General features: G+C 40.2%; 1 protein-coding gene across 4 annotated transcripts in view; it reads left to right on the forward strand.

Moving 5' to 3' along the window:
* tmem201 (transmembrane protein 201) overlaps positions 1 to 22,857 on the forward strand; it is a 168,209-nt gene that overhangs the window by 26,073 nt on the left and 119,279 nt on the right. For all 4 annotated transcript variants that reach the window (XM_063033501.1, XM_063033497.1, XM_063033498.1 and 1 more), the window contains 2 exons: positions 14,507 to 14,683; positions 19,825 to 20,204. In XM_063033501.1, coding sequence (XP_062889571.1) covers positions 14,507 to 14,683; positions 19,825 to 20,204 — 557 coding nt within the window. The remainder of the gene's footprint in view (positions 1 to 14,506; positions 14,684 to 19,824; positions 20,205 to 22,857) is intronic.

The raw sequence follows: 22,857 nt of genomic DNA on the forward strand, positions 1-22,857 counted from the left end.
TATTTCTCCTGTTTTTTTATTTAAATGCAATTCTGAACAATAGCCAGATCAGAGATGCTGATCAAGTCAACTAGTTCCCAAAGAGATCTCTGATAGGCCAGTCAGATGGTTCACTGCTGCTCAGCGATAGAACACAAAAAAGTCATATGTACAATTAAAAAATTTTAAATTTAATTTACAAATGTTTATTATGCCGATAATGTGCATTTTTTTTAAGGTCCTGACAAGTGGTAAATTTTTGAAGGCTCATAAGGACAAATGCTGTTGCCGGGAACTATATATGAATTGCTTGCATCCTTAGTATTTTGTTTTGAATGATGCATTAGTTTTGAAAAAATTCATTAATCTTTGGCTTGCAGTGACATTTATATTACAGCAGAGGGTGCTGTATTGTAGGTAAGTGGTGACGGCTGAAGTTTGATATAGTGCGGTTGATTCCTAACGGGGGCGGTTACGTGTCCTAAAGGGGTGGTTAGGGCAAATAGAAGTTGATGGGGAGTGTTCAGGATTCATGGTGGGGGCGGCAGTAGGCAGTACCCTAACTTGAGGCACAAGACCTCAAGCAGACACTTCCAAAAAAAAGAGTTACTTGAACACAGGGAGAACCATAGTTCTGCGGGCGGTGAGCACTCATTTTCACAATGCTTCTGAAAATTAGTAATCTCATCTGATCTTACCAACTAAACAGACATTATTGGGGGTGCATAAATTAGCAACCAGGTGCCCAACAGTTCCCCTTGACTCACAGCACAGCAGGAGGTCATGCAATTTAACAGTTGATAAGTCAAGTACCCCCTTACAACTTTCTCCACAGATCTGAAGAAAACATGTTGCACAATGATACAGCACTGGCCGGAACCAAACAGTGAAATAAAGCTGTCGTTCCATCAGTGTCAACTCGCTACTGTTGTCTGCATCCAATAGGCTTTCCCAGTTTGCTAATTTTTAAATTTTAATTTAGCCCCGTTAATGATGGATAAATGCGTACGGCATGATCTGAGTCTGAAGGCGGTGAAGCCTTGATTTCTAATCCTGCTAAGAAACAGAAACTACAAAAAGTGCATCAATACAATGTTAAGTACTTGGAGTAAGGTTTTATTCCATTCCTGTCAGATCAGCGATGCCTCGTGTCTTACTTGTAATGCTGTACTGTCTAATGAAACCACAAAACCATCAAGATTGCAAGAACACTTCTGTAAAAGACACTGTGGAAAGGCTACTTATGGTACTACTTGGTTCTAGAAGATGAAGGAAGCATTTGAAAAGTGTTGCGCACTCAAGTCATTTGCCAAGAAAACTAAAAATGACCTTGATAGATTCTCTTTTGCCAAAAGTTTAAAAACTATGATGAGATCAAAATGTATATTGAGGATAAAAATATTCTGATTAGAAACATGATTTCTTGTGCAACAGATGGAGCACCATATATGACAGGTCACCATACTGGTTTAGTGGCAATTATGAAAGAGAAATTCCAAATCTGTTTGCAGTATATTGTCATTAATTGTCAATATCTCGTACCAAAAACCTCAGCCACCGACTTTTTTCAAGTGTGACTCTTGTAATATTGGCTATCAACAAATTTAAAGCGCATCCATTGAATAACAGAATATTTCACCAGTTATGGCAAAGTAACGATGAAGAGTTTGAATGCTTGCTTCTTCACACTGAAGTTTGCTGCTTAAAACATTTCTTTGAGCAAAAATTCAACTGGTGTCAAAAAGATCAAAGTTGACAAGTGCTTGGGAAACAATATTAAACTAATCTGTGGAGAGGAGGCATATCTAGCCAAACTATATGACAAAATGAACATTCTAAATATGAAACTGAAGGGTGAGAATTTCAATTTAATCCAGGCAAAAAGTGCAGTGTCCATTTTTATTGGAAATATATAAGCAAAACACTGGGAGAAGAATGTTCTCAGTTTTCCTGCATGGAAAGTATGGCACTGTCTTTCACAGATGGTAATTTGCAAGACTACTGATTACACTTGCAGTCACAAAAGAAGGATTTTCAGAATCAATTCAAGGATTTGAACGATCTAGAAGTTTTGGACTGGTAACTAACTTATTTGCAAGGTTGAAGAACAGATAAAGAACTTGTAAGAAGAAATTATTGAAATTCAGAATGATGAAGAAGCAAAAATGTTTTTCAAAAATGTCAGCTTTTGTGGTGTGTGGCTGCACTGTCATACTAAGTTTCCTGGTTTTTGGAGAAGAGCCAAACTGCTCTTCATTGCATTTCCATCTCCCTACTTTGTTGAAAGAGGCTGCAGTGCAGTGAATCACTTACTCACAAAAAACAGAAACTGTTTGGACATTGTTAATGCTGGGGCCTGAAGTTTTTGCTGTCATAACTTCAACCAGATATTTCAACTCTTGCTAAAAACCATCAAGTTCGAGGATCACATTGATACCAAAGCTGTTGTACAGCGAGCAGGTATTATGTAAGCTAGATTTAAAGACGAATAAATATTTAAAGTAGAGTCATTTTACTCTTGTTAGCATATGTTAGACATTTTTTAAACACTATGGGGGTGCCAGAAAGTATATTGTGCCCAAGGGGGTGTTGGCAAGTATGAGGGTGCTTTAGAGGGGGAGGCGCTGGTAGGTATGAAAGTGCTTTGAGGGGGTGTTGGGCTAAAAAATGTTGGGATACATTGGTGTAATGTTACAAGGAATGTGTAGTCAGTTTCTTTGTCAGTGTATTTAAGGTCTGCTTGCAGCTTTTTAATTATTTGAAGCCTACTCTGGTGTACTGATTATTGAGAAAGAGATTGGATTGCAGTCTTTGTGGAGATGAGTGGCATGCTTTCTGCAGATCTTGTTTTTGATTCTAAGTATTACCAACATTTTGATGAAAGATCCTGAAACAAAAAGCTTATTTTTTTATTGGAAAATATCTGATTGTTTTGTTACTTCATCAGAAATGTTGGTTAATCAAAAGTACTTTTCTAATAAACTTACAAGCTTGTATTTGAGTGTGCATATTTTTAGTTAAATCTGGATGTTCACAAAACCAGCTGTAACACAGTAAGGGTCACAATGTATTGCATAGGATTATTACCCACAGATTTGAGACCAATTTGTGTAAAGAGACTGGGACAGTTACCCAAAGACTAGGTGAAATTGGTTGATTTTAAGGAGCCTCTTGGAGGAAAGGAAGGTGGGGAAACTTTGGAGATTAACGATCTGGAATAATTGTTACATTTTTGAAAGGGATTATGGTGATACCATAAAGAGTTGAACAAAGGTGTTGCTCTTTACAAATCATGTTCTCAATATTTTTTTATTTGCATTGTTCATCTTTTGCACGTTGATTGTTTATCAGTCTTTTCATAAATTCTATTGTATTTTCCCCATAAATGCCTGCAAGAAATGAATCTAAAGATAGTATGTATAGATAGTAAGATAGACATGTATATACTTTGTACTTTGAACTTAACTGCTTGCTATTATAGGCCTACAAGCACATGAGATGTGCGGGTCAATAGGAGAAGGTAATGAAAAGGACCCAGTTTGATCCAGTGAACTTGAGGATTCAGTTTGCAAAGTTCAGATGGGGTATGAGGTTGATCTATTTTTCTTGCTGGTAGTGGTAGTCTGTGGTGACTTTTTTGTGGTATAACACTGCGAGTGTTTTTATAAAGGACTTTTGCATCAAAGCATTTCTAATGTTCAGAATTTAAAGGGAAAAGACTGATTTGCTGTTCTTTAGCACCATTACTTTTGAGTCATCCCAAAATATTTTAGAACTTTAAAAAGTTTTTGTTAAGAACAGGCCACTTGGCCCAACAAAGCTTGCCAAATTCCTATTGACATAGTCTGTTGAAATAACTATCAAGTTTAAATTTGAAAGTCTCTAAGGTACTACTCTCAACTACACAACTAGGTAGTTTGTTCCATGTGTCCACAACTCACTGTGTAAAGAAATGCTTTCTGATCTTAGTCTGAAATCTCCCTTTAACCGGCCTCCACCTATGACCCTATGTCCTTGATGGATTAATTTTGAAGTAGTAGCTAGTACCTACCTTACTTATAACCTTAAAGATTTTGAACACTTCTGTCATGTCTCCTCTCATTCTATGTCTACTTAGCCTAAACAGATTTAATTCTTTCAATCCTTCTTCATAGCTCATCCCCTGCAAACCTGGAATGAGACTAGTCACCCTTCTCTGAATTCTCTCCAGTGTCTTCACATACCTCACACAATATGGAGACCAAAACTGTACTCAGTATTCAAGGTGTGGCCTCACAAGTGCATTATACAGCTTAAAGAGAATGTCTAGACTTGAACTTTACTGAGCACATTATATAGCCCAACGTCTTATTAGCCTTCGTGATTGCTTCTGTGCGTTGCCTAGGTGTTGATAGTGATGATTCTACCAGGACTCCCAAATCATTCTCATACAGTACACTTTTTAAATTGACCCCCCCCCATTGTATTTTCATATCTAATATTTCTACTTCCTACATGTAGTACTTTATATTTTCTTACATTAAATTTCATCTGCCATTTATCTGCCCACATCTAGATTTTGTTTGGATCTAACTGTATTGATTCTGCTGCCTGAATGTTATCAGCCCATCTCCCTAATTTTGTGTATCGGCAAACTTTGCTAGTTTTTTTGTTATGTGCCTAACCAGATCATTAATGTAAATTAAAAAGTGGCCCTAAAACTGCTCCCTGTAGAACCCTACTTTTAACGTCTAGGTGTGAAAATGATCCTCTCACCATAACTCATTGTTTTCTGTTTTTGAGCCAATTGTTTGCCCATTTGCACACCTTACCCTGAATCCTTACCTCCTGTAATTTGATTATTAACCTCACCACTCAGGTCACCACTCAATGGTGAATGAGACCACTGTTAACTTTTCTATCTTTATGCGAATGTTGTCCCATTCTGAATTACTTAAATTCCGTAACCTAGTTGTTGAACCAGAGTAAATTGCAGAAATAGGATGAATTCGGGTGGTCCAGTCAGCGGCAGGAGCAGGCCACAGCGACGAGGTTTCTCGCAGGTTGGTGACGCTTGTTTAAAAGTACAGAAAGGACAAGCAGGGTGACCATTGTTGGGAGTAGACCAGTGGTAAGAGTAGGAGTGTCAGGCTTTGGCTCAAAGGCGGCTTCGGCTCAGAAGAATTGGTTCTGGTTTTCTGTTAAGGTTCCCTTTTTCTCTTACTGTACCTGGTGTAGTAAATGGCCATTGTGTGTTCTTTGTGCTGCATGTGGGAGTACTTGGAGATTCAGAGTCTCCCAGGGACTTACATCTGCGTGAAATGCATCCAGCTGCAGCTTCTAGAAGACCACGTTAGGGATCTGGAGCGGCAACTGGATGACCTTCGGCTTGTACGAGAGAGTGAGGAGATAGTTGATCAGAGTTACACGGAAGTAGATGCCCCTAAATTGCAGGAGACGAGTAGCTGGGTGACTGTTAGGAGAAATGGAAATGTGAATAGGCAGTTAGCGCACAGCACCCCTATGGCCATTCACCTCAATAATAAGTATATAATTTTGGATACTGTTGTGGGGGATGACCTCCCAGGGGAATGCCATGGAGATTGGGTTATTGGGACAGAGCATGGGTTTGTGGTGCAGAAGGAAAAGAGGGAGAAGAGGGGAGTTGTTGTGATAGGGGACTCAATAGTGAGGGAACAGACAGGAGATTCTGTGGACATGAGGAGGACACCCGAATGGTATGTTGCTTCCCAGTTGTCAGGGTCATGAACGTCTTGGATCAGGTCCACAGCATTTTGGAGGGGGAGGGAGAGCAGCCAGATGTCTTGGTACATATTGGTACCAATGACATAGGAAGGAAAAACAGGGGTCCTGAAAAGAGATTTTAGAGAGCTAGGCAGAAAGCTGAGAAGCAAGACCTACAAGGGTAGTGATTTCTGGATTGTCTCCTGTGCCAAGCGCCAGTGAGGGTAGAAACGGGATGATTTGGCAGATTAATGCATAGCTGAGAAGTAAGTGCGGAGGTAGGGCTTCAGGTTCTTGGATCAATGGGATCTCTTCTGGGGAAGGTATGAGCTGTACAAAAGTGACAGGTTGCACCTGAACTCGAGGAGGACCAGTATTGTCATGGACAGGTTTGTTAGAGCTGTTGGGGAAGGTTTAAACTCATTTGGCAGAGGGGTGGGAACCAGAGTTAGGATGGATGGTATAAAAGTAAAGATAGTGTGTAGTCTGACTGTCAGGAAGGGCAGGCAGATGATAGGACAAAATTGCAGACAGCAAGGTTAATATCAGTGCATTCGGGATACAGAATCAAAAAGAGTAGCAAATACAGTACTCAAAGCATTATATCTCAGTGCATGGAGAATAAGAAATAAGGTGGATGACTTTGTTGCGTTATTACAGATCATCAGGTATAAATCATGGCTGAAGGATGATTGCACTTGGGAGCTGAATGTCCAGGGTTACCCATTATATCAGAGGGATAGGAAGGTAGTTAGAGGGTGTGGTGTGACTCTGCTGGAAAAGAATGGCATCAAATCAGAAAGATATGACATAGGATCGGAAGATGTTGAATCATTGTGGGTTGAGTGAAGAAACTGTAAGTGTAAAAGGACGTTGATGGCAATTATATACAGGCCTCCCAACAGTCACTGGTGTGTGGACAACAGATTAAAATGGGAAATAGAAAAGTAGTGTCAAAAGGCAATGTTATGATAGTCATGGGAGGTCAATCAGGTTGGTAATGGATCTCAAGATGGCTATTTATAGTAGTTTGTCATTGAGCCTACTAGGTGACCAGCTATACTGGATTTGGTGTTATTTAATGAACCAGAGGTGATTAAGGCAAAAGAACCCTTAGGAGCCAGTGATCACAATATGATTGAGTTCAACTTGAAATTTGGTAGGGAGAAAGTAAAATCTAACATAGCAGTGTTTCAGTGGTGTAAAGGAAATTACAGTGATATGAGAGAGGAGTTGGGCAAAGTAAATTGGAAGAAAATGCTGGCAGGAATGACAGCAGAGCAACAATGGCATGCGTTTCTGGGAAAAATGAGAAAGGTGCAGGATAGATGTATTCCAAAAACGAAGTACTCAAATTGCAGAATAGTACAACAGTGGCTGACATGGGAAGTCAAAACTAATGTAAAAGCAAAAGAGAGGGCATACAACAAAGCAAAAATTAATGAGAAGATAGAGGATTGGGAAACTTTTAAAATCCTGCAGAGAGCAACTAAAAGAACCATTAAGAGGGAAAAGATGAAATAGGAAATCAAGCTAGGAAACAATATCAAAGTAGATAGTAAAAGCTTTTTCAAGTACGTACAAAATAAAAGGGAGATGAGAGTGGGTATAGGACCGCTAGAAAATGAGGCCGGTGAAATAATAACGGCAGACAAGGAGATGACAGATGAACGAAATGAGTATTTTGCATCAGTCTTCACTGTGGAAGACACTGGCAATGTGCCACATGTTGAAAGGTGTGAGGGAAGAGAAGTGAGTGCAGTTACTATTACAAGGGAGAAGGTGCTCAAAAAGTTGAAAGACCTAAGGGTACACAAGTCACTCGGACCAGATGAACTGCACCCTACAGTTCTGAAAGAGGTAGCGTTAGAGGTTGTGGAGGCATTTGAAATGATCTTTCAAATATTATTGGACTCTGGCATGGTGCCAGATGACTGGAAATTTGCAAACGTCACTCCACTCTTTAAGAAAGGAGGAAAGCAGAAAAAAGGAAATTGTAGACCAGTTACCCTGACCTCAGTGGTTGGGAAGATGTTGGAGTTAGTTGTTAAGGATGAGGTTATGGAATACTTGGTGACACAGGACAAGATAGGACAAAGTCATTATGTTTCCTTAAGGCAAAATCTTGCCTGACGAACCTGTTGGAATTCTTTGAGGAGATTACAAGTAGGATAGATAAAGGGGTCATGGTGGATTTTGTATATTTGGACTTTCAGAAGGCCTTTGACAAGGTGCCACACATGAGGCTGCTTACTAAATTAAGAGCGCATGGTATTAGAGGAAAGTTACTGGCATGGTTAGAGCATTGGCTGATTCGTATGAGGCAGTAAGTGGGAATAAAAGGATCTTTTTCTGGTTGGCTGCCAATGACGAGTGGTGTTCCGCAGGGATCGGTGTTGGGGCCGCTTCTTTTTATGCTGTATTTCAATAATTTAGATGATGGAATAGATGGCTTTGTTACCACGTTTCCAGATGGTACAAAGATTGGTGGATGGGCAGGTAGTGTTGAGGAAACAAGAAGGCTGCAGAAGGACTTAGACAGATTAGGAGACTAGGCAAGAAAGTGGCAAATGAAATACAATGTTGGAAAATGCATGGTCATGCACTTTGGTAGTAGAAATAAATGTGCAGACTATTTTCTAAATGGGGAGAAAATCCAAAAGTCTGAGATGCAAAGGGACTTGGGAGTCCTTGTGCAGAATACCCTAAAGGTAACTTGCAGGTTGAGTCAGTGGTGAGGAAGGCAAAATACAATTCAAGAGTTCTATAATACAAGAGCAGGGATGCGATGCTAAGGCTTTACAAGGCACTAGTGAGGCCTCACCTTGAGTATTGTGAACAGTTTTGGGCTCCTCTTCTAAGAAAGATGTGCTGGCATTGGGGAGGGTTCAGAGGAGGTTTACAAGGATGATTCCAGGAATGAAAGGGTTATCATGCAAGGAAAGTTTGATAGCGCTGGATCTGTACTTGTTGGAATTTAGAAGGATAAGAGGGGATCTCATTGAAACCTTTTGAATGTTTAAAGGCCTAGACAGAGTAGATGTGGAAAGAGTGTTTCCAGTGGTGGTATAGTCTAGGACAGGAGGGCACAGCCTCAGAGAGAGGGGTGTCCATTTAAAACAGACGTGGAGAAATTTCTCTAGCTAGAAGGTGGTGAATTTGTGAAATTTGTTACCGCAGGCCGCTGTGAAAGCCAGGTCATTGGGTGCACGTGAGGCAGAACTTGATAGGTTCTTGGTTGGCCATGGCATCGAAGGTTACAGGGAGAAGGCCAGGGAGCAAGGCTGAGGAGGGAAAAAACAATCAGCCATGATTGAATGGCAGAGCAGGCTCAGTGGGCCGTATGGCCTAATTCTGCACCTATGGTCTTATGGAATTAAAATATTTTCATCATATCACCACCCTTTAGTTACAACTTGTGAATTGCCTGAAAGGAAGGTGTTTGAACATTTTTAAAAATCTTTTTGAAATTGAAAGATATTTGAGTAGGGATGTATGTGGTTCTTCAGGGAAGAAGTGTGGGAGTGGATGAGAGATGGCACAGCACAATCGGCAGTCATTTGTGATGTACCATGATTTGATTATTTTAATCCTCTAAAGGGAAATAGTTTTACAACATGATCCATGTTTTGCTGATTTTTAGCAGTAAATCAACCGTTCTCATAGTGCTAATGTGGACATCCATTTATGTATCCACCCTCTCAAGGAATTTCAGTTGTTAATAAAGTTAATTAAATTGACCTTGAACTGGTTTGGAGTAAAACAGCCAGCAAAATACAGTAGCAGCACAGGCTCAATAGAAGCAAGCAAAAGGCTCTTGGATAGTCAAATAATTATACAGAGATTGAAGGGACATGGGCCATGTGCAGGCAGAAGGGATTAGTTGTCATTAGCTTAAATAGTATGGCACAACACTGTAGAACATTTGTGCTGTACTGTTCTGTTTTTTGAATCCTGGGACCAGTCCTCATTCTGTATTCCAGCCACTTGATAATTTTCCCAACAGTTCTGCATGTAATTTCTCTCAAATATCTGCCTAGCTGCTTTTTTAAAAAGCCCCAAGAAAATCTGATTCCACCAGCTTATTATCTGGAATTTTTAAAGCACCTTGCAGATCCAAGATCTCCTGAAGTCTTAATATGCATTGACATTCTCTGTCACTGTTGTAATGTAAGAAGCATGATATCCATTTTGCCCCAGTAATGTGGTACTGACTAATCTTTGAGTGATGTTGTTGAGTGATCAATATTGGTCTAGAGCTGGGGCCTATGGACCTCTCGGGTAATGGTAGGGGTCCATGGCATAAAAAAGGTTGGGAACCCCTTGCCTAGAGCATCTGGAAGAACTTCCATGGGACCCTCAGTATACCTGTGATTGAGTTCAAAGTAAATTTATTATCAATGTACGTACATATACCACGCTGAGATTCATTTTCTTGTGGGCATTCATAGCAGAACAAAGAAATATGATAGAATCAGTGAAACACTATACGCAAAGACTGATAGCAAGCAATATGCAAAAAACCCACAAATTTTGCAAATACAAAAAAAGTTAATAAAACTGAGAACGAGTTGTAGAGCCCTTGAAGGTGAGTCCATGGGTTGTAAGATCAGAGTTGAGTTGAGTGAAGTTATCCATGTTGGTTCATAAGGCTAATGTCCTTGGTTTAAACATGGATAATAGAAATCGACCAATGTGTACTAAAGTAATGTTTGTGATATGTTTGCCAGATTTCTGAAGTAGTGCTTGCACTCATGACATTTTGACTCATGCACATCTTCCCAAACTGCATCATTTGACAAGTATGATCTGGTTGGGCTTTAATGCCTTTACCTGGTTCAGAATCTGTTGCTATTCCTTGGCTAGGTTATGTAAGACAATTAGTTGATTTAGGCCTTGAAAGATTCTACAGCAAGTCCCTTCAGCAAAATAGTATGATGGAAGCTATCTCCTGCACAAGCCAAATTCATGACTCTTAGGTTTTTGTGAAATGCTGAAAAAAATCTTTACATTAAGAAGTTGCTTTACTGACACTCCAGGCAAGTCTGATATGTTTATTAGCACTGCAGATTGAATTGATGTTGTGAATATTTTAAAATTGAGCAATCGATCACATCTGGAATTGTTTTTAAGAAGTGATCCAAAGAGCCTTGGGGAGCTAAGCATGACTGCTTAAAAAAAAATTAATTTGGTGGCATTGCTTCGGACAGCTCCTGGAACCATGTGGTATTTTAACAGTATTTTGACAGCAGTAATCAAAATGAAGTCATTCCAGAAGCTGTAAGTTAGCTTCTGAAACCATGGTGATAATTTTTAGCCTTCAGAATTGAGACAAACTATGGTTCTGCCTAGACTTCCGAGTACTAGGTTGTGTGGCAGTAAGCCAAATGTATTTTGGGTTTTGTCATTGAAATGTTTTTATTTGAAGAGACTAGCTGTCTCCACAGGTATGGGGTAATGAGATCTCAACAAGGATACAATGTAAGATTAAAGCTCATAACTTTCTGTCAAATAACATTGTGGTTTTAGGCATTGCTGGCTCTTGCTGTATAATTCCTACGTGGCTCATCGTGTTTCACAAAACAGGTGAAAGGAGAGATTCTGGTGGTGGATGGGAGAATAATGAAGTGTTGTGCAGCCATTGACTTGTGTGCAATTTAAGGATCCTGCCTGTTCTTGATCATTTTTGGGAATCTATTTGAAAAATCTAGGTAAAAGGAGTGATGGGACCTGTATCCAAATTCTGTGATAATCGATCTATGTTTCCAAAGAAACGATGTGCATTCCAAGCAGGGAATTTCTCCTAGGCAGCATCTTACTGTTTGAATTAATCATTAAACTCAAGACCTGGGCCTCAATACCTCCTTCTGCAATTGGATCCAGGATTTCCTCACTTGTAGACCCCAGTCAGTTTGGATTGGCAAGAATATCTCCTCCACAATCTCCATCAACACAGGATCACCACAAGGATGTGTACTTAGCCCCCTGCTCCACTTGCTTTACACCCATGACTGTGGATATAAACACCACTGTTGTGGGCTGTATCAAAGGGGATGATGAATCTGCGTACTGGAGGGAGACTGAAAACTTGGCTGAATGGTGTAATGACAACAACCTCTGATTCAATGATAATAAGACCAATGAACTGATTGTAGTCTTCAGGAGAGGGAAACCAGAGGTCCGTGAGCCAGTAATCATCAGAGGATCAAAGATGGAGAGGGTCAGTAACTTTTAAATTCCTCAGTGTCACTATCTCAGAGGACCTGTCCCAGATGCACCTTATAAATATTATTGCGAAGAACACACGATGGCACCTCTGTTTCCTCGGGTCTGCGGAGGTTCAGGATGTCATTGAAAACCTTGGCAAACTTGTATGGATCTGTTGTGGAACATGTGCTGACTGGCTGCATCCTGGTCTGGTATGGAAACACCAGTGCCTTTGAGTGGAAAATCCTTACAAAAGGTAGTAGATTCGGCCCAGGACAGCACAAGTAAAACCCTCACAACCGTTGTGCTCATCTACATGAAATATTGCTGTAGAAAATCAGCATCCATCATCAAAGGTCCTCACCACCCAGGCAATGCTCTTTTCTCGCTGCTGCCATCAAGTGCCTCAGGACTCGCACCTCCAGGTTCAAGAACAGTTACTACCCCTGACCCATCATTTAAGGACTCCAAAATATTATTTCATGCTCATTATTTATTGCTTTTTATTTATATTTGCATTTGCACAGTTTGTTTACGGTTTACTGTTTAGTTACTGTTCTATAGATTTGCTAAGTATGCCTGCAGAAAAAGAATCTGAGTTGTATGTGGTGATGTTATGTACTCTAATAAATTTTATTTTGAACTTTGAATTGTTAACTAATATAAAATTCTGCTGTTTGTTTCTGACCTTTTGCCAATTTTTATTTCTTATACTGATTGGCCTATGTTGATTTGCAATTCATAAAGTCTCACTGTTTTCAAATCCTTGTCTACATAAGCTGTACCAGCTCTGCCTATGAGAGTGTTTTTTGGAGTTAACACATATAGCAAATAAGTTCAGCAGAATTATCTGCAGCTTAATGTGAAAAAGACTAAGGAGCTGGTGGTAGACCGGAGGAGAGCCAAGGTACCGGTGACCCCTGTTTCCATCCGGGGTGGGGGGGGAGGGGGGGCAGGGTCAGTGTGGACATGGTGGAGGATTACAAATACCTCGGGATACGAATTGACAATAAACTGGACTGGTCAAAGAACACTGAGGCTGTTTACAAGAAGGGTCAGAGCCATCTCTATTTCCTGAGGAGACTGAGGTCCTTTAACATCTGCCGAACGATGCTGAGGATGTTCTACGAGTCTGTGGTGGCCAGTGCTATCATGTTTGCTGTTGTGTGCTGGGGCAGCAGGCTGAGGGTAGCAGACACCAACAGAATCAACAAACTCATTCATAAGGCCAGTGATGTTGTGGGGATGGAACTGGACTCTCTGACGGTGGTGTCTGAAAAGAGGATGCTGTCTAAGTTGCATGCCATCTTGGTCAATGTCTCCCATCCACTACATAATGTACTGGGTGGGCACAGGAGTACATTCAGCCAGAGACTCATTCCACCGAGATGTAGCACAAGAGCGTCATAGGAAGTCATTCCTGCCTGTGGCCATCAAACTTTACAACTCCTCCCTTGGAGGGTCAGACACCCTGAGCCAATAGGCTGGTTCTGGATTTATTTCCTGTCATAATTTACATATTACTATTTAATTATTTATGTTTTTATTACTATTTATTTATGGTGCAACTGTAACGAAAACCAATTTCCCACGGGATCAATAAAGTATGACTATGACTATGTCTATGACTAACTGACTTGAGCCACCAATCTTCAGATTTGAATATGGACTGTGGACTAAATCTAAAATGCAGCTCTGAACAACGGGTTCCAAAGACTGTGGACCACAGTTAATTTGAAGACCAGACAAGACTGATTAAATTTGTTATTTGGGTGTCTGTCATGGATATGAAGAGGGAGGTATGAGGGTGGTGCGAAATTTGAAGGAAGCATTGTAAATATGGAATTGTCCTTTGATCTTTAGCATATAAGATGTTGTGTAGCATTGGGTCAGGCAGACCCCTTGCTCTTAAAGGAATCTCAATTGTGATGCCCGCTGTGTCTTATTTTGTTGAATAGAGACTGCTTTCTGTCTACCAGTACTTCTCTCTAGTGACGTTCACACAACAGCCCTTCTCCACATCCTTCCATACACCACTATCTCTTTTCTTTCCAACCGCTCTTTTGCAGAGCCTTTCCACTTTCCTATCTTTTTCATGACCTCCTTAAATGTTAGCAAGGATTTTATTTGCTGCAGTGTGTTCTTTGCACTTGCCAACGACCAAAGAGATAGAGATTAAGGTTAGCTATATTTGTTATTCTATTTGCAATTTACAGTATAATATTGAATCATCTTCAAGTTTTCATTAATTTACTGAATTAGGAAGGCCAACATCAAATTTCAAACATTTGGGTAATCATTTTGTAACATAATATCCACATTAGAGGAGCATTGCTGAATTTCTAAGGATTATTTGGAAGTAGAATTAATCTTTCTAAGTACAAAGATCAACAAGTTCTGTGAACATACTGCTCATCCATGTACTCAAAAAATAAGTTCCTTATACTATATAACCTAGTAGAAAAACATTCTTCAGTCAAATAATTTTAGATGTTGTGAGAATAGTTTTATAAATATTGAAGTAGGACAACTTGCACATACAAAAGTCAAAACAGATGACCCTGATGAAAATGTAAATCTTTTTATGTGTCCTTAGGATAAGTATGAAGAAGAAATAGAAGTATATAAACACCATCTTGAACAGACTTACAAGCTGTGTCGTCCGTGTCAGGCAGCGGTGGAATATTACATTAAACACCAAGACCGGCAGATTCGAGCAATTCTCTTTGACCATCAGCTTCGCCGTCGAGAGACAGACAAAGCATTTGTGCAGGTATGGGTTCGATGTGCAATTACAATTAGAATTTATTCATATAGAACATACAGTACTGAGCCAAAGTCTTGGGCACCTAGATATTTTTATATAAACTTTGTTTCAGATGTTTATCTTTTGTCTTCTGCATTAGTGTGTCAGTAGAAAAGAGCAAATTTTAGATTTCCAAGCATTCATATTTTCCAGAAAAATTAAATGTTACAGAGAAATTTGTGTGTCATTAAAGAAAGTAATATATTAAGGAACAGACCACTTTTCAAATAAAAACTTGATTACTTTGCAGGCATATAGCCCTATGCATGATTAAACAAAGATAACAAGCAGGTACTAGAGATTAATGACATAATGAGTTGAAGGAACTAAACTGATTAACTGTAATAGAAACAGCTGTAGAAGGAATGAAACTAGGTGAAGGACGACCAAACTAAAAGGTGGGGATGTGTCAGATGTGACAGTTTAACCTTCAAATCATCAATTCTTACACCATGGTGAGAGTGAGTATAGCAACAAGTCACAAGGTGGTCATCCTGCATCAATTAGCAAGGTCTCTCCCAAGCAGAAATTTTGCAGCAGACAGGAGTGTCAAGATATGTTGTCCAAGCTCTTCTGAAGTGGCACAAATAAAATGGGCAACATTGAGGATCAGAAACACAGTGGTCAGCTATGGATACTGAGTGCAACAAATGAGAGATACATTAAATTGGTGCCCCTTCTAAATTGGAAGAAGTCCAGCTCTGCTATCAGCTCTCAACTTGCAGAAACCACTGGAACCCAAATATACCCTTCTGCAGTCTGGAGGAGTCTTGTTAGAAATGGCTTTATGGAAGAAATGCTGCCAAAAAGTCAGTCCTCTGAAGTGGAAACAAAGCCAAGAGACTCACCTACACAGTAAAACACCAAAGGACTGATGTGCTCTGAACTGACAAATCAAAATTGAAATTTTTGGCTCAAACTGGAGGTAGTCTGTCTGTAGAAGAACTGGAGAGAGCTACATGGATGAGTGTCTGCAGCTAATAGTGAAGCATGGTGGAAGGTCCCTGCATGTTTGAGGAGGCTGCATTTCTGAACATGGAGTTGGTGATCTTGTCAGAATTAATGGAATCCTCAATGGTGAGAAATACAAGCTGATTCTCACCCATCAGAGAGGCATCTAATTGGTCCCAACTTTATTCTGCTGCAGAACAATGATTCCAAACACATGGCCAAAGTCATAAAGAACTATATTCAGTGAAAAGAAGAACAAGGAGCTGTGCAACAGATGGTATGGCTTCCACAGAACCCTGATCTTAACATCATTGAGGTTGTCTAGGATTACCTAGAGAGAGACAAGCAAGCGAGACTGCCAAAGTCTGCAGAAGAACTGTGGAAAATTCTCCAAAGTGCTTGGAACAACCCACAGGCCGATATTTTTTTCCCCTCTCTCTTATAAAACTGCACAACAGTGTACTTAAGAAAATTGATGCAGTTTTAAATACAAAGGGTATTCACATCAAATTTGATGTGCTTTAGTTTTTGCTGTTTAACGTAATCTTTTTGATATTTGGAAACTTTTCATTATTCTTGAATGCATCTTTGCTTTACAGATCTTTTTACATGTGGTTCTGTAGAATAATACAGCGTGGTACAGATCATTTGGTCCATAATGTTGTGTCAACCTTTTAACCTATTCCGAAGTTAATTTAACCCTTGCCTCCCACATAGCCCTCCATCATTCTTTTATCCATGTGGCTATATAAGAGTCTCTTAAGTGTTCCTACCACACCCCCTAGCAAAGCATTCCATGCACTTTATTTTTAAAAAAAAGTAACCTACTTCTGATATTTCCCCTAATACTTCCCTCCAATCACCTTAAAATTGTGCCCCACCCCTCCGTATTAGCCATTTTGGCTCTTTCATCAGAATTTTTGTGTCTTCTGAGAGAGCGAACAAGACTCACATTTAATGACAATTTAGCCTACATGTTTGTGCTAAAGTCCATGTTGGGACCTAAAACCACAACCTTTTAACTTGGGAGGTAGGGGTGTTGAACCTGATTCACCTAACTTTGATTTTTGAAAACTTATCGTTCTTTGTTACTTTGACCAGGATGGAATGTGGAAATTTAACAATCATTCCCTGTCTGTTAATGTTCTGACACCACTTTATGTGTGCTATTTTGATTGATTCAGTATTAAATGATGACTGATATGGTTTCTTGTTTCATGTTTGCTTGAGGCATGGTTTTAATTGTATGGTAGTGGGACCTTGTTATCCCATTTAGACACGTGATTGAAACTTTTTTCCACAAGAAGTCCCGCTCATGTGGGTAACTGATACATTAATGTAGGTACCAAGTTTGAGCCAGAAGATTTATTTACTGTAGTGTTGGTTTTGCAGATAATGTAGCTGAAATACTTTTTCTTCCAAGGCTATTTATTCAGCAGTGTGCAGAAATTATGCAGTGTAGTATTTCTGTAGGGAATATTTTCACAACTAAACTGATCCTTTGTTAGAAAGGCCAAGCAGCATCTATAGGAAGAGGCGCAGTCGACGTTTCAGGCCGAGACCCTTCGTCAGGACTAACTGAAGGAAGAGTTACTCACTCTTCCTTCAGTTAGTCCTGACAAAGGGTCTCGGCCTGAAACGTCGACTGCGCCTCTTCCTATAGATGCTGCTTGACCTGCTGCGTTCACCAGCAACTTTGATGTGTGTTGCTTGAATTTCCAGCATCTGCAGAATTCCTGTTGTTTGCGTTTAAATTCACTACTGCGAAGCCTCTTCCGGTGATGCCTACACCGAAGAAGTTTAGATCCTCTCTTCGACGGGAGTTCAGTGAAACCATCTCTCACTGTTCCCCATCTGTAATTTCTTCGGCTCTTCAACTTTTCGACCACACTTTGACTCCAGCTCTCGGCTCTATCCCTCCCCCTCCTGTCTTCTCCTATCATTTTGCATCTCCCCCTCCCCCTCCAGCTTTCAAATCCCTTACTCACTCTTCCTTCAGTTAGTTCTGACGAAGGGTCTCGGCCTGAAACGTCGACTGCGCCTCTTCCTATAGATGCTGCTTGGCCTGCTGCGTTCACCAGCAACTTTGATGTGTGTTGTTTGAATTTCCAGCATCTGCAGAATTCCTGTTCTTTGTTAGAAAGTGTTGAATCCAATTTGTGTGCAGAAAATCCTTGTGAACAACATAGAGGTTATGACAAAATGGTTACCCAGTTAGTTGCCTGTGTCCTGCACCATGCTACTTACCTGTATGTCTTGTCTATCAGCCCCTGAACCTCCTGAATAATCTGGAGTTCATCCAGTTCCAGCTCCAACTCCTTTTTTTTTAGAAACTGCAGCTGGATGCACTTCTTGCAGGTGTGGTTGTCAGTTTCACTAGAGGAATCCCTGCCTTCCCACATCCCACAAGCGGCGCATTTCACAGTGGGCATCCCCACTGCTCTAAATATGCAGCAGTGAGAAAAGATTCAGAAAATGCATCAACTGCTTTGCAAGATGAGCAAAACTGAATATAAATTCTTTTGAAATGATGTTTTGCTGATTAGATGCTTCTTTGGGTGAATGTGCATGATTTCAAGGCACTACTTTGATAGTAGGTTGTTTATGTCTAGAGCAATGTATTAAGAGTACATTTATACTACAGCTGTAGCACCTTTCTTCAAATTTATGCAATAATAAAAGTCAGTTTTGCCCAAATCCATGTTTAGGCCTGAAGTGAACTGGATTTTGTTTGAATTGGATTGGTCACAAATGCCAAGCATGAGTACCAAAGTACACTGATTCAACTTGTAATCTTCCAAATTCTAGTTATTCTCTGAAGTAGTTCCAGGATCCTGATGAAGGGTCTCAGCCCAAAACGTCAACTTTTTATTCCTTTCCATAGATGCTGCCTGACCTGCTGTGTTCCTCCAGTATTTTATGATTGTTGCTCTGGATTTCCAGCATCTGCAGAAACTCTTGTGTTTATCATCTTCCTAATACCATTGTTCCATTTGACATTTTTGTCATTAATTCACTAACCAATTAAAAAAAAACCTTTAATTACTTATACTCACAATATGTCTGCAGTTTTGAAAATATTTGTTTTGATGTCCTTTTGACCCACTTCATTAAGTGTGTCCCTAGTGATTTAAATATCTTATAATGATATCCTCTTATCTGTAATGTCATTCTAGTTAACCTGTGTTATTCCTTCCTAATCCTGGTTCCGTTTGGGTTTGTGCTGAGGGAGGCATTCCTAGTAAATGTGCATCTCAGTCAGTCACAAGCTAGCAAAGATTTGTTTGTGACAGTGCTTTAATAAAAATTGCCTTTCACAGCCACAGCATGTTGCAAAGTGCTTAATGTTTAATGGCAGTGTATTTCTTATTGCTGTGTAGAGGAAAATACAATATCCAGAAACCCAACAACTGAAAACCTATTTATTTTTTTAATGGGATGTGAACATTGCTATGGGCAATGCTTGTATTTATTCAAACAGCGAACTGAGGAGACAGTTGTAAGTTTACCATATTGATAAGGTCAAGAGTCACGGTTAAGTAGGCTGTCAAATTTCTGAAGTGTCAGCACAGATTATGTAACCACAGTTTGGAAGTGGTGTTGGTAGCCTGTTGACTTGACAACATTTCTATTGCTGTTTCATTTATACAACATTTCTGTTGTACAAATTTAAAATCAAAGGATATTTATTTTTAATAAAGGATAAAACATGCTTAATTGTGAGAATTTTAAACACAAATCTTTGCAGATGTGGAAAGGATCTGTACCTAATCTTGTGAAAGAGATAAATATGAAAGCATGGGGGAAAGCCAATTCTGATGTTGAAGGGAATTGTGTAAATACCAGAGCTCTGGGGAAGGCTGGAGCAAATAAGACCATAAGACATAGGATCAGAATTAAGCCACTTGGCTCATCAATTCTACTCTAGCATTCCATCATGGCTGATTTATTGTCCCTCTTAACCCTGTTCTGCCTTCTCCCTGTAACCTTTGATACCGTTACTAATGAAGAACCTATCAATCTCTGTTTGAAATATACCCAATGTCATAGATGTTTTCTTATCCAAAAAGCTGGCATATTATAATTGTGTATTTTCTGCTGTTTTATTTTAAGTCGCTAAAATTATACCTACAGTGCATTTGCTCTTTATTTTACAGAGTTCCCATTATTCCGGCCTTTCTACTCCATTTCGAGTATTATTTCTTCGATTCATGGCCTTTGTCTGTGGTGCTGTATTGGTTGCCATGGCAATTTATGGCTCAGGTGATCAACATGAGGTCCAAAAGACCACTACTGAAATGCCCACACCCAATCTGCTACTGCATCCATCCAGCAATGACAGCAAAACCATTTCTCCGTCGGTACACAGTGCTGTCCTGAATGCCATAGCCTGGCAAGAGCTGCTAGAGATGGTGCCGGAGAAAATGGTGATCAACCTGCAGGCTGCATGGGACTACGGGAAGAACCACCAAATGGCTGTAGTTGCCACTGGCCTCTTTACTTGCTTATTGGCTGTTCTTATGGCTGGACGTATTAGGTGAGTCACATTTCTCTTCTTTGTCATTCATTTGATGAGTATATTGGACAAGGCTGTCATTTATCATCCTGAACTGAATGGCGAAATCTGGTGATTTCTATAGTTGTAGTTCATACATTGTGAGTAAGTTTTCCTAACCTGAGAGTTGTGCATTAACTGGGACCACATTCATTCCACTATGTTGCCTGTCTGATGGATTTCTTTCTCCTGATGTCAGGCATGGTCTGGGACAGGGGCTGGATGATCTGAGCTTTGTGCTGTAAACCTGGGCATCTATGGTGTTGCTGATCAAAACTTTAGGGAGCATCTGTGAAAGTAAATTTGTTTTTGTGGGCGGAGGGAGGGAGCGGGAGGAGGAGAGACAAAGGGTTAGGGTATGAGAGAGATTGGGCTTTGACTGTCACTCCTCCCCCTCCCCACCGCCCCCAATACACACACAGATCCTTCCACACCGTTACCGTCAAGTCCAGCCACAATTTAATATTATCAAAGGCGGGTGGACTTTAGTCATTTCCTTTTCCTGAATGCCAGTTTCATTTACCAGTGAATGTGTCAGAATACTGTATGACAGAAAATATTGCTTTGTGAATCTTGACTTTAATATCCAGATTTGGTGCATAGTTGTTGCTGTACATATTTCAGGTGGTAACTTGAGCTGTTTATTTTTCAATGGAGAACGGGGGTATCCAGTTCTGATTAGAAGCATTAAAGCAGTGCAAGTAATGCCAGATTCCTATGTTCTATGTTAGAAACAACTTGCACAATGAAAGACGTGTAGACAAGGTACAAGAGCTGTTGTTGCCCAGACAATCGTACTGTGGCAAGAATCACAGAGCGAATGATTTGCCATCCTTGCTCAATCCAAATATTTCGGGATGCACACTTGTACTGGCACTTAGTTCTGATGGCAAGAGATAAATTTCTCCCTAGGGGATTTGATGATAACTTCCTGATTAAAATTACTTGGCATTGATGCAATGTAGAAGAGAAATTGTAGCAGCATATGCATTCAGAAAATAAAGCATTTCCAGTACTGCTGTACATAGCAATTGAGTAATTTTCTGCTGGTTTATAAAAATGCTGCTATAGAGTTCGTATAGGAGTTGACTTGCATTACTTTTTACACAATTCATAATTGCTCTTTCCTGTGATGATAAATACCATCTTCGAAATCTTGCACAATTTTTGCTTAGAGTTATTGCTGAAGGTGAAGATTGATTCTAATTTGTTTGTGCAAGCGTAGCTTTTAATTAGTATATTGCATTGCTTGCACCTGTATTCAGTGGTGATTAGTCCAACATGCTTATGGAGGGTTGCTGTGGGGGAATAGTATCCAGATTTGCCCAATTTGATTCACATGACTCATTCAGGATGTGGAGATGGGGATTCAGGACCCTAATGGAGACGTATTAATGGAGATTTAACTTGTTGTAATGGGACATTGCAAGAATAGGTACAAGTACAGGTTTCCCCCACTATCTGAAGGTAGAGCGTTCCTATGAAACGGTTCGTAAGCGGAAATGTCATAAAGTGAAGAAGCAATTACCATTTATTTATATGAGAAAATTTTGTGAGCGTTCGCAGACCCAAAAATAACCTACCAAATCATGCCAAATAACATATAAAACCTAAAATAACAGTAACATATAGTAAAAGCAGGAATGATATGATAAATACACAGCCTATATAAAGTAGAAATACTTCTCTAGAACGATTGCCTGCACAGATCTCCGTAGCGAAAATCTCACGCAAGCGCTGTTGGCATAAACGCACTCTCCAGTAACCTTTAAACTATGAAGCTGCTAAATCTACCAAATAACACGTAAAAATACACAGCCTATATAAAGTAGAAATAATGTATGTACAGTGTAGTATCACTTACCGGAATTGGGAAAACAGCGCCGAGCACACTGATGATGGTGTGTTAGACTCAGTCGTCGTAGGCTGGGTGGTGCAGTGGCCCCCACGCTCCGGGCCACCGACCCGATACATTGCCACGAAGAACATAGCAGTAGCCGGGAGGCACACAGCACATCTTTAAGAAAAAAGCTGAAATAAACATGCTAATTAATTAGGTGCTGCCCGGCACGTAAATGTCAGCGCAGATCAGAGGCAATTGCCGATTGCATCGCCTCCGCCCTGGGCCAACAATTATGTGCTAGGCGGCACCTAATTAATTAGCATGTTTATTTCGTTTTTTTTTGCTGTGTGCCTCCTGGCTACCGCTGCGTTCTTCGCGAATCGGTACAGTATCTGTCCGGGGCCCGGGTGGTGGGACACGGGGGTGTCATCTCATCGTCGATCAGGGCAGGTAGCTCATCTTCTCCTATGACTGCCCGCCTTGATGTCGAAGGTCGAGGTTCGTCGTCTGCTGTGGCTGATGTGGAAGGCTTGCTTGACTGCTGAGCCTCGTGCATTTTTCTATCATACAGTTGTTTGTAAGCACTCAAACCATCCTGCAAATATCCCCTAAACCTATGTACCCTTTCAAGATTAAAGTCATACTTTATCATTGCAGCGAAAATCTCATCGCGGTTGCTTCACTTTCTGCATTCGGTTTCAATTGTTATCCTTTCCTCTTCCAATTGCATCAGCTCTTCATCTATCAGTTCTTGGTCATGGGATGCCAAAACCTCTTCAACATCATCTTCGT

This window comes from Mobula hypostoma, chromosome 25, assembly GCF_963921235.1.
Source record: "Mobula hypostoma chromosome 25, sMobHyp1.1, whole genome shotgun sequence".
Classification (NCBI taxonomy): domain Eukaryota; kingdom Metazoa; phylum Chordata; class Chondrichthyes; order Myliobatiformes; family Myliobatidae; genus Mobula; species Mobula hypostoma.